Here is a 12,984-nt window from a genome sequence, read left to right on the forward strand (position 1 = left end):
CCACGCACTCTCTATAACTTTAGGCAATCTATTCTTGCTGTGCTTTCTTCTGCCTGTGCAGGTGAAATAATGGCTAGATTCTTTGAGATTAGGTAGTACATTTTTTTTGAGCTGCAGTGGCAACAAAAAATATGTGAAGCCTTTGTAGTAGGTCTTTTCTTTATTAAAAATACATTGCCTGCTGTTACTTACAGTTAAATATGCTTGCTCTGGGAGAGTTATTTTCCTCTTTGATAACTGTTTTTGGAGGAATTTCAGATTTTTTTTCTTGCTTCGGCAGATTAACAGATTTTGAAAAYCATTATTGAGGTAGATATTTTTTAGATGAATGAGTCATATGTACAATACCCACACTGATTAAAATACTAAGTGGAAAGTTAACCACAGGGCTCAAAAGACATTCTGATTTTTTTCTGAAGTCTTGCAGATGCTCTTTTCTGTTGAAGTTGTTGAGCTTTAATCCAAATTTCGTGTATTGCGAGATTACTTCTCAAGCGTAGCCATCGTCTGTTGCCATCTGGTGGCAAAAACAATCCTCTAKCAGAAACTGAAATATAAAAAGAATTTAGATTGGTTATTTCAACTAACACAAATGATCCTAGAGACTTCATCAGCAGGTGGGCCTTTTGAGGTCTTCAGYGACAAAAACTACAAAAATGGCACAATGCCAATAGCAGGGAAGAGAATGGGCACTTTGCAGGAAGGAAAAGAAGGCATGACTGCCATTTTCTGGATCCCACTGTCATTYAAAAGACAAACAGGGATGCTGGAGAGACCCATAAAGTCATTGAAGTGTGTACCCCAAAAGCTAAAAAGTGACACCAGCATGGGGAAAAACTAGTAATGATGGGTGACCCCTTCCTGAGGCAAGTTCATCACCCAAACAGTGATATCCTGGAAGAGGGACAGTACTGCTGGTCTGAAACCTGAATTTAAACTTAGTGTAAGGTTAGGAACACTGCAAATGTTCCTTTGCACCTTCAAATCTCCCAGTTGTTGCTGTTCGTACTGGTAATCTGAGCTAATCCCAGTGGCTGCTCAGGTCTGCCAGTTTGGCTTGGAGGACTCAGCCACTTGTCCCATCAGGAGCCTGAAAATGGGGTATTCAGCTGATGTTGGGACAAATTAATGGTACCCACAAATACTTGGGTTTACAAGTGGTTTGCCTGGAAGCTTTTGTTTCCTTGATTCCAGACTGATGCTTGGTGACATTAGGAAAGATGGAATCCCTTATTAAGATTGGAAAATGGCTCTCTAGATCCTCATCTTCATGAAGATAATAGAGGAAAGTGACAGAAGCATCAGTCAAAGTTCACTTTTAGGAGAAAGAAATCTCTAAGTAGTTATTAATTTACAATCTGAAAGGTATTTGAGATGAACAGCAGCCAACACAAACTCATCAAGGGAAATAACCCTGTCATATCARTGCAATAAATTTTTTTATTACAGAGTAGCAGGCTTGTAAATTAAGGTGGGGTGGATGTCTTATCTTGGGTACAGTAAAGGTTTTTAAATTATCTTGCTTTTTAAAAAAATAATAGACAGTCTTATGAAACATGATTTAACAAAGGCTCCTATAAGATGGATGCACAGTTGTTTACTCAGTGGAAGGATACCCCTCCAGGCCATGTTTGTAATACTGATAGGATGACAGAATGGACTGTGTTTCTTAAGTTGGTGTTTGGCAAATACAAGTGAGAAAATGAAAGGAGGGCAGAATTGGAATTCAAATTGCTTGCAAAAGAAGAGAAATATCCCCAAAGTAGGAAGAAATTCAGCTGGGATGGTTTTTTTCTATACTAAAAGGCTAGTATTTGAGGAGACRGTTTTCAGAAAAGGACCTGGTGCTCACAGTGAATCTCTGACAGAGTATAACTCACTGATGTTGTACTGTTGAAAAATACAGAAGTAAGTAWTGTACAAGATGTACAGAAATGCAGTTTTACAAGTAGTTGGTCCTCTTTTTCTCGGTAAGGGGAGGAGAGAGCTCTGGTGAGAGCTCTGTTTCTGAAARTTTAGGAAAAATGCCTGGAGGGGTGTGTGAGTGATTGGAACTTTAGAAAGCATCATCCATAGGAAAAGGTTGAAAGAACAGAGAGAAATTTCTTCTATAAACAAAAATCTTCAAGGTTGTGCAATATTACTGCATCCAAAAGAATGCTTTTCCTCCTCTGGTATTAGTGTCCACCCTTACAATGAACCATTTCACTGGTTCCTAGGAGCGTGACCTGGTATTTTATGGTAATTCCTTTCTATGCTGTTTTCCATGTTTTAATATCTTCTGCATATTGTACTGTTGTAATCCTCTGCATTGACAGGATTTTCTGTTTTGTTTTCAGGGAACATCAGGCTACTTCTTGTAGCCTTTCTGCATGAAAGTTAGCAGTGGAATACCTCAGTTTTGAGTATTTCATCTTCAACTCATTAGCAAAGCTACAGAAATGGCAAAGTAGAAGAGGGACTGTAGATTGGGTAGGACAACAAGGGCTTTTGATACTTCCTCTCTTTTCAAGGAAACACCATTGAATGATTTGCTATGGTCCAGATTCACTTAACTGCATTTACTTTGTTCAGAAAAAACTGTCCATCATCAAAGAAAAGGTGATGTTCTTTGGCTGATGAYGTTTATTTGCATGTTTTTAAAACTCCTTTTGAAATCACTTCTGGAAGGAGTTCTGAGGCTTTGTGAGATGCTTTATTGAAGGTTAAAAGGCTGTTGTTGATTGAGTGACATCTCCCTAAGGGGCTGGCAGGTAGAAGATGCAGTAATAGCAGGTACTCCTCCTGTGCTGCGTGCTTTTAGAATGTTTGCTATAGCCTGCGATTTAATGAACCACCTTTTTGGAGCACTTCCAAGCACTTTTGAGTATTCTAAGACTGCATACTGCCACCAGCTTGGAGAAACACTCCTTAAAATCAGGGTGGGAGCAGTTCTGTATCCATGTCTCTCATCCTGGTGAATTGCTGACCTCCAGTAACAGATTCTTCTGTGCAGRTTCAAGTCTTTGGGCTTTATAAGGTGTTTGGCTCAGTCTGATGTGGATCGAGGATGTTTTCCAAAACATCCCTTATGTATTTCTAAGGACCGATCCTTATCACTTGGTTCTCTTCACCTTGGAGACGAATTTATGAAATATCTCAAATATTTATATAATTAAAATAGTTTGAGAACAGGAATGGCTGTTTATTTCTAATAACAATATAACATTGTGCTAGATGGAATCATAAAAGCAAAGGGAGATATAACTGACAGGAATGATTTGCCTAAYTTAATCAAAACTGAAGCAATAATTAATCATTTGTGGATGCAGTGAAGGAACTATGCCATGGTAGCATTTTCATTCTGTGTTATCCAAGGTGCTTTTAATGAGTCTGGGGGGAAAAAAAAAAAGAGGTATTTTACATGCAAAGACTGTTTTAATTTGGTATCTGATTGTTCTTTCTCTTAATGTRACTTCAGTTTTATACAAAAACTACATGTCTGGAAGCTAGATATCAGGCAGGATCACTTTTTCTTGTCTGGCTTTGTGTCCATTCCCACAAAAATGTAAATAAAATGTTTTTGTAGTATTCTTCTGTGTATGAAAGCTGGAAAGTGAAGATTGTATTAAAGCATGTGCTTCTCCAGTCTGGCTGAAGGCATCATTGTCAAGGACAGGCTGAGGGCTGAAAGGAGCRGAACAAAGCGCTGCTTGTCCGTTTGAATTCTTATTCCGTAGGCTGTGTGTGGCACCACAGGTTATGAACCACTGTGAAGTTTATTCCTTCAGCACTGCTGGGACCACAGATGTCATTGGGAGCAAGTGTTGATAAAAGCAAAAGTTTTGACAAATATTAAAACAGCTAAAAAGTAGCATTTTTATTTGGATTACTTTAAAGCCATTTCAGATAGTGATTCTTACTAAGTACGAAGTGGGGAAAAAGAGAAAAGCTTYCTTGGCTATCAGCTGATTCTGTCAACTGATTACAGCTGGGCAGCAACTATTAATTACTGAATTTAGAAATAATTCTCTGAGAAAATCTGATGAACCACTGGGAAAAAAAGCAACTAGGAAGGATACAGCGTGTTTTATGCCAGGAGCAGTGCATGAAGAACTGGGACAAAATAGGAACACGTGCCAGCTCTTTTTTTTTTCATTAAGTATCTATTTTCTAGCTTTGAGATAACAAATTTTGTCAGTGTGAATTGTCAACTGAGATATTTTATTTTGTGCACCATACTGGTTTTAATTTTGAAATATTTGAATATTCCCTGTTTTTGTTTGTTTTTTTTTTTTTAATAAATAGTAGACGAAACAAAATCCTCATTCACTGTATTTTCTGCTGGAGCTAAAAAAAGAATATAAAATACAACTTTTTTTGCTAAGTGCTCTATTATTTTTAAAATAAACAATGTAATTTTGTCTTAAGGTGAGTGTCCCTGTTCCTCTCACTTTTTGTATCTGAAGGGATTATGGTATTGTAGCATAGACAGGTGGTATTTGATGTTTTCCCCTCCACTCCATCCTTTTTTTTCTGTCAGTTTGCTTTAACTATTTATTGTAATGTTGGCTGTTTTTAGKTTTTTTTTTTTAACAGCTTTAAAAAATAGTAGTAAAGTGACTTAAGTGGAACAGGCTTCAGTTCTGACATATAAGGTTCTCTATTAATCCATATTCTTAAATCTGGTGTTCTGAGCTGCTGTTCTTTGATACCAAGGAAGATCTTTGCACTGGTTTTYGTGGGCTTGTTACCAAGTAACATTTTCTGGGGAAGAAACATCTTAAGAGAACTTTGAGATCAGGCCTTGATTGCAGGATGAAATGAACTGGAGCATGCACAGTTCTTTTCAGCCTTTCTCCAGTCTTTTTGCTTAGACCTGGGGGGGACAGGATGTGAGTTTGTGTCTGTGATTACCACTTATGTCATTACTTCTGATTGCAGCCTTGCTATGCGATATAAATTTTCACGTTCTGTTTTGAAGGGGAAAAAAACCCTCAATTTTAAAATCCTGGGGTGTGCTTTTAGTTATGCGGGCAACCAAAAGGTTGCAATAATTAATATCAGTATTTGGATTCARAAGTCAAATCAGAGGCCTATTGTCAAAGCTTGGGTGTAACAAAGTGTCTGTCCTTGATCCCTGGTCAATGCACCTTTAAAGTAAAACAACTTACATGATGTAAAAGACTTGGGAATTATTTGTGTTCTCCCACTTCAACAAAATCACAGCTATTTCTATAAACACTTTTGCAAACTTGTATGCATGAYTTGTATTTACACTGCAGGAAGCTTTTAGGAAATGAGAAGTTGTGTTAAAAACATCGCAGTGGTTTACAGTGATCTTATTTTCATTATGAACTTGTAAAAATTTACTAAATTCCTTTGCTAAATTCATGTGTGACATGGGCTATTAATTTTTGAAGCAAATGCTAAAAATCTTTCGTGGTACAGAATTTGAATTACTTTTCCCTTTAGTGATATACTACAGGCAAATGAGATCAGATGAAAACTCAGAATCTCATTYACAATCTGTTCCTTACCTATTCCTGTAAATGGCATCTAATTGAATYTTTTGGGTTGTTCCAGAAGGTGACGTCCTAAAGATAAGAGCAGTAAACCATATCCAGTCAACTTGACTTTTTAGCTGAGCCTTTCTTGTTGAGGGCTGGTTTTCATATGTGCCATCATARTAATGCTTTCCTGGTAGCCATGATGATGTACTTTTGTGCCCAAACGCCTGAAGAACATTGGGGACTTATAAGTGGGTGTAGAAGTCAATAAGCCTGTGAAATACTGAGTTRTTATTGATATTCTTGACAGAATATGCAGAATTTCTACACTGCAAAGGGAAGAAATTTACTGATTTTGATGAAGTTCGTCAGGAAATTGAAGTAGAAACAGATAGAGTCACAGGAATGAACAAAGGCATTTCTTCAGTTCCTATTAATTTAAGAGTATATTCTCCACATGGTAGGTAAAACCATTCTACTTTACATTTATGTGATGTAAATGTATTATGAAGCTCTGTCTTGTGTAGCCATCACCTTTTGTATGTGTTCTTACTGTCTGATCTGAGCKGAAAAAGGTTTGAGGCTGAGTTGAGCCGAAAGTGGATGTGTGTCTAGAAGAATCCTCAAATTCTTCTCTTTGAAGAAACCATTCTATGGTTTATAGCTATTGTCACGATAGCTGAGAGAACACAGACTCTTTGCCCCATTTAATATTCTTTGGATTTAAAAATACTCTCACCATRCATCAGGATGGAGGCAATCTCTCCCCCAGTACATTCACCACTAGATAGTAGCTCATTAGTAAAGACCATTAATGGGACTTAGTGCTAAAACTTCTTTTTGCCACTCTCCAGAGAAATTCCCTCATCAGTGATCTAGAAAGCCACKGTGTCTCCCTGCCTTATTGGAAATTTATTGTTTGCTGTCACTAAAAATGGTGTTTGAAGTTGCTTTCTGTTGAAAGCCCCCTGTATATAACCAAGTTGGTTCCTCYGGTTGCCATCTGCCCAATTAATAGAAGACAATTTAGAGAAAATATTTTCCATTGAGTCTGTCTTTAATATAGGATGAAAGTGGTATGTTTGGCAGAAGCACTCGATTTTCCCAACTGCAGAGAAGCTGAACTAAATTCCCTGCCTCAAAGCTTGTTTGTTAAATGTGCTGACTCCAGGAGAAAGTGCAAATTTCCTACCTATTGCTCTTGCTTTGTTTTATTAGGATCAGTCTTTTAGTTCAGCCACTGTTGTCTTTATTAGTAAAACTCCAGGTATACTTCTGGTGTTTCCTTTGTAGGAATCCCCTTTGCCTCATTTGTCTAAARGATGCCCTGTTACCCCTGTAACAGGATGTTTATCCCAGACAGGATGCCTCTTGTTACCACTGTGGCCTGTACTGGGGAAATCATGCCACAGCTAAACAGGTTTYCTCAGTGGATTAACTTTTTCATGTTTCCTATTTTTCTGAAGATGTTACAGGGTAAAAACCAAAAAACCCAACCTCCAAAGCAGCAACATATCCCTAGGCCACTTAACAACAGTTTTGCTATAAAAGTTAGACTACCTATTGACTTTTTTTGGAATTTCTTAATTGGAGACATGGTTGAAAGCATGGTCAGAGAAAGTTGTTTGGGTTTGTTTTTCATTAAATATAGACTGGTTTGAGTTGATTTGAAGGGTGCAGTGAGTTGTCTGTGCTCCTGTTACTGGACAGAGCTCAGAAAGCTGTACTCATTTGTCTTAGGGTCCTCAAAGATATTTGGTATAAGTATCATTCTATACCAATTTTAATATTTGAAATACTCAMTAGTACTGATAAATCCAGAGGTGAAAAGCCAACAGGGAAACAAGTGTACTTTTCAGATGGTCAGGCATTTTATTTGAACTGTTGACAATATTTACCTGCTATAAAGGTAGTTATATGGGGGTTTATGTGACTAAAATTTGTCTGCATACATAGGTGTGTAGACCCCTTTGTCATGTGTGCCATGCTAACCAGTTTTTTGATCCATGCTTTCCTTATAGTCTTAAGCCTGACCCTGATCGATTTGCCGGGCATCACTAAAGTGCCAGTAGGGGATCAGCCTCCAGATATYGAGCAGCAGATCAGAGACATGATAATGCAGTTCATCTCTCGGGAGAACTGCTTGATCCTGGCTGTGACTCCAGCTAACACTGACCTGGCCAACTCGGATGCTCTGAAGCTGGCAAAGGAAGTGGACCCTCAGGGTAAGAGTGACTCAGTGTTACCACTTTTTGTTCTCAAGTGTAATAATGTAATTGGAAGAAGTGGACCACCTCTTGAAGGAAATTTTATAATTTATAATATGTAATATAGATGTGTATTTACACTGTCGTACAGTCTTCAACATCACAGTATGACTTGTTTGTTAGCTCAGTATTGTTTGGGTAATGTTGCTGTAAATGCATTTTAAAAATTTTGTTGTCATCTCTTATAAGCAGGTGCAGCAGTGCTTATTTTGGAATTTTTATACTACTGGGCAGAATGGGCTATGGTGCTGATGGGATTTCCAGATAMTTACACCATAAATTTTATATAGTTGTATTGTAGGGATGCTGAGCCTTGTTAAGGTGTTTTGAGGAACATTTCAGCACTGGCAATTAKGTTCCCTTCTTTTCCACCCATATCATAACTCAAGTTTTAGCTGCTATTGTGTGATACCAGCTTTGGTGAAGGGAATGGATATGTTTTTATGTAACTGTAAGATACAACTGTTCTGAATCAAAATGATTCTTCAATAASTTTTTTTTTCCTGCCTCCATCCTGGTCAGGCCTTAGGACCATTGGTGTGATCACAAAATTGGATCTGATGGATGAAGGAACAGATGCAAGAGAAGTTCTAGAAAACAAACTACTCCCTCTTCGTAGAGGTGAGAATGTTCAGTTGCCTTTATTGTTAGCAGTCCAGAAAGTGGTTTGGGTAAGGGTGGTCTTCAGGAGTCCTGGAGACRAGTCAGAGGTTATGCTGTCCTTGATGTGTCCCTTGCTTTTATAGTTATCTATTCAGCAAAATCAAGGTGGCTGTGCTAACAATAGCCATTCTGGACCTGGAAAATTCTTGCTTCCTCTGGAATATGCAGTGTAATGTCAGCACAYGTTGTTAGCCGATTTTTTTCTTCTCTGCCAAGTTGCTTGTAACAAATGAATGTTTTTTTTTCTTTGTGTATGACAGAAGCAAGCACCAGAGCTTCAGTAATCTCACTGTAAATCAAGTTTTTACCCCTCCCAGAAATTTTCCACKTGCTTGATCTGGCAGCTACTGCCACAGTTACTCATTCTGTTAATAATGACAAGAATTTTGATTCTAATTGTAATTTATTGATGAGACTACCATCTCTTCCYATGGAGTGTGTTGGTCCAGCAAATAAGAAGAAAGGGTTTTTTTTGTATTTTGTTAATGTCATGTCATTTACCTATGTAGACTTGTGTGGGTATTTAATTTTGTTTTGGATTTTTGTTTATTTTTGTAGAGGTTTCTTTGGAGTTCACTGGAGTTTCAACTATTTCTTTATTTGAATTGTTGATTTAAAAGGAGATCTGTTACATGTAAACAGAAAGAATAATTTAAATGGTCTTAAGGTAACAGTTCTACTTGTAAACATCATCTGAAACGCCTGAATTAGAAAGTTTGTGTGAGCTGAGACAGTCTAGTTCTAGTTAAGATGAATTTTGTTGTTCAGGCAATAGCTGCATTGATTTGCCCTTTGGTTTTGTCTTGTTTTAGGTTATATTGGTGTTGTAAACAGAAGCCAGAAAGACATTGATGGGAAGAAGGACATAAAGGCAGCTCTTTTAGCAGAAAGGAAATTCTTTCTGTCCCACCCATCCTACAGGCACATGGCGGATCGAATGGGAACACCATATCTCCAGAAAGTTCTAAACCAGGTAAAACCTGAAGTCTTTGTGGTGAAAGGCAGCTTTATCATGATAAGGCAGTTACAAAAACTTTATTAAAGTGAATGTTGGTTTCTGAACCTCACTTATTCTTTCCTGTTTTCAATAGTTTTAATTTGCATAAGGTAAAAACGAAGCWGTATATTACACGTAGCATACAAAAGCTTGCTATGATATATAGTTTCTGACTTTTACTGACAGTTCTGCACTCCCCTGTTCTCTTGAATATTGAGTATGAACATCAAAAATAAGATTTGTTTCCCTTCCTGAAGTATACTGTCCTGTTCCTCAATTATCATATTTTAACTGAATTATTCAGTTGACCAGTGCTTTTGGCATTCTTGATACTATTTTCTGCTGCTCACTGTCATATTGCAGCCTTGGTCTGGAATAGACAAAGACCAGGTCAGCCTGGCTTTGTCCGTTTAGGACAGCAGCTGGAAACAGCAGAATTGTTACTGATTGAAAACTAGAAGGCTAAGCAGATGGCCTGCTTAATTTTTTTGCTACAGTGACTTTGCAGTGTTAGCTTGGCAGCCAAGCTATGTAGCTCTGGGCTCTCTTGAAAAGACTGCTAATGCCATTTATTTGTGCCTGAGAGCCCAAGTCTTCATCAGGATGCAAGAACTTGCTTCTATCCTGCATTTTTATCTGTGTTTAGAATGTTTTGCCTTGTTTTATATCTTGTAAGTTTAATCCATATGTCTTAGTTTTGAGACTGAAGCGCAGGCTGCATATACCTTTCAACTGTCTTGTCTGTCCTGACTTGCACTGCTTTATGTGCTATTAGCTTTTTTGAGAACTGTTTTGAAAATTTACCTGCTTCAGTAGGARCTGTTGGTCTTGTTGGTTGTTTTTACTGTGTGTAGAATGTTATATATGGGAAGATCTACATAAGCTTTGTCTTTAAGATATTGGGGACCTATAGTGGTTTCAGGCAGTATTTCAGTTTCTTTGTATCCACAAGGTGGTGCTCCAGGGAAGCTCCAGCTTTTGGTTTTGTGCCTGTCAGTCTGCTGAGCAATTTTAAATTTGAGTTTATGTATTTTGGTGTATGACATTCTAAATGTATAGCTTGTCTGAGTGGGGTTTGGAAGAGGGTTTGGGGCATAGTGGAACTAGTCCAGCTTGGTGTTAATTAAGGAATGGGTACAGTGCCTGAGAAATTTATGGCACAGGTAAGACGTGGCTAGTGCTGTCCAAACACATTAAAACAATATATATATGTATGCAAAAAGATGCTGTGGGTGCTCAGAATCTCTTTTTTTGTCCCACATTGCCTTGTGGCTGTAGCATAAGGGAGTAGTTGCTGTAGCATAAGGGAGTAGTGCTGAACAAATATATAGGAAATTGTGAAACACCCTTAGGAAAACCAGCAAAAATGGGAATGTGGCATCAGCACAGAGAGATGAGAGGTCATTTCAAACCACCCATGTAATGTGTGTAATTTTTCAGGTGTAACTAAACAGGTGTGTAGTACCAGGGCTCAATGAATGAGAGGATGAAGGGATTTTTGGAGGCTCCTTACAATGCCTATGCACCAGGAACATTGTATTATTCTTTAACAGTCCCCAYTGCATCAGAGATCAAAAGGAACTGCACTGGTAAATTAGCACAGGTCATGGCTGATGTAGCTAGGAGTCAGAAGGAAATAGTTGTACTCCTGCTTTCATCTTTTTATCAGTATAAAACGACTTTTATTTGCTTTTTAGCAACTTACCAATCATATTCGGGATACGTTGCCAGCCTTCCGAAGCAAACTCCAGAGTCAGCTGCTTTCTATAGAACATGAAGTAGAAGTATACAAAAACTTCAGACCAGAAGATCCCACCAGAAAAACAAAAGCCCTGTTGCAGTGAGTGTCTTTTGTCTGCTTTTCTACTTTGTATGGGTTTGTTTTGCCTTTTTTTTCCTTCTTTCTAATTGATTGCAATTTAAAGATTAGGATGTGTATAAGGATTCTTTATACAAGCTCCAAAGATTTCTGTTTGATGTTCCAGAACACTTTATTTATTCTGCAATTTCATCAGAATTTCCCCTAAATTAATTGTAGTAATTCTAGAAAAGAGAGAATGCTGAAAGGTATAAAGATGGGCAGCAGAAATGATTAAAGGTAGGAAACTGCTTCTGATTGTATAGACATATTGTTCTGTCTGCCAAAAATATGACCTCAAGCAAGGGAAAGACTTATATTGGAAGTCTGTAAGATGAGGAGGCTGGAAGAAGAAGGAGGAACATTTCCTTTTTTAGTATAAAAACTTGGGTGTCTAAAAGAACTGGAGGATGGCAAGATCAAAATTAATCAGAGAKAATCATGCTTCATGTGATGTGCACCTAAAACCCAGAGCTCTTTGCTGCAGGAGTAGTCAGCAAAAGTTTGTGTGCTTTCAGAAAGCAGTGAGGCAAATTCTTAGGAATTAACRTCATCAGTTCTGGACTAGAAAGCTTTTTCACTGCTGAAGTCACTGTCTGGTGTGGGTCTCATCCACWAAAGAAGTCTGTTTGATGAGACTTTGATAACAGTGATAGAACRGAGATGACTATTCATCAGACTTGGAATCAAGTGGAAGTGGAATCACAGCCCTTTCTTGRTGGTGGATTTAGCAGTAGGGAAAAAGGACAACTGATGTTTTGGATTGAGCACCTGCTGCTTTACTTCAGACTGCTTTTTGTTTTGGCCTTTTTCCAGGGATGCTTGATACTCAGTACTGCCTATCTTTGCACCTGAAAGGTCTGCCATTTTCACTCTCCCTTGTATTTTTTTTCCAGTTGTAGCCCTCTGCAGCCACTTTTGTATTCAAATGCAAATAAAGTTTACCTCTTAAAAAGGAAGCATGTGAAGGAGGAAAGAGAGGTGTATCTAGCTCTTCTGTCTCATATGACTGTTGTCACATTCCTCCTCTGATTGATTTCAGAGTTCTTCAGCATTCTCAGTTCTCTGGGATAGATGGTAATAGTATTGGATTTGTGATAATATGTAAGTTTGGGGCAGGATTCATTCTCTAACTAAAACCTTGGAATTTAGAAGGGAAAACAGTCAGCTGAACTAGAGAGGCTTTCTTGAGCCAGATGGAGACTCTGATTTACTCCTTATTTTTGTAACAAGTGAGTCCAAAAGAGTAGACAGTTCCTCATTATTTTACTCCAGATGTTTTGCTTGTAAAAACAGAGGGACATCACCTTTGACTTTTCCATGACTGGGAGAGTTCTCTTGTGTGTTTTTCTGAACACKCCTGTTGCAGAAGTCTAAGCACACCCAAGTAAGCTGAAGCTTGTGGTACTGACACATCAGCATGTCAGCACTGGTTCTTGGGCTTACTGTTCAGCATGGGAAAATAAGTTCCTTACCAATCACTTCTGAATTTTCCAGTGCTGGATCAGCTTAGTAGTTTGATTCACATCATGCTATTAGACTGTACTATGTCCTGGAAGACAGAAGGGATGCAGGGGAATGTGTATGGATTCCATGGATTGGCAGCTTGGCTGAATCAATTGTTGTCACAAATACTTTTGGCAATTGCTAAATATGTTTTAATGGGCAGTCGTAGGCACATAGTACTTGACGTTGGTGAGTTGGTRAATA

General features: G+C 38.1%; 1 protein-coding gene across 1 annotated transcript in view; it reads left to right on the forward strand.

Annotated features, from left to right (window-relative positions):
* DNM3 (dynamin 3) overlaps nucleotides 1-12,984 on the forward strand; it is a 169,678-nt gene that overhangs the window by 19,788 nt on the left and 136,906 nt on the right. Inside the window, exons 3-7 of the mRNA XM_057372765.1 lie at nucleotides 5,800-5,949; nucleotides 7,511-7,714; nucleotides 8,279-8,377; nucleotides 9,232-9,392; nucleotides 11,114-11,256. Of these exons, the coding sequence (XP_057228748.1) occupies nucleotides 5,800-5,949; nucleotides 7,511-7,714; nucleotides 8,279-8,377; nucleotides 9,232-9,392; nucleotides 11,114-11,256 (757 nt within the window). The remainder of the gene's footprint in view (nucleotides 1-5,799; nucleotides 5,950-7,510; nucleotides 7,715-8,278; nucleotides 8,378-9,231; nucleotides 9,393-11,113; nucleotides 11,257-12,984) is intronic.

The sequence above is a fragment of the Malurus melanocephalus genome, unplaced genomic scaffold, assembly GCF_030028575.1.
Source record: "Malurus melanocephalus ecotype Western Australia unplaced genomic scaffold, MMel_1.1 scaffold_178, whole genome shotgun sequence".
In the NCBI taxonomy this organism is placed as follows: Eukaryota; Metazoa; Chordata; class Aves; order Passeriformes; family Maluridae; genus Malurus; species Malurus melanocephalus.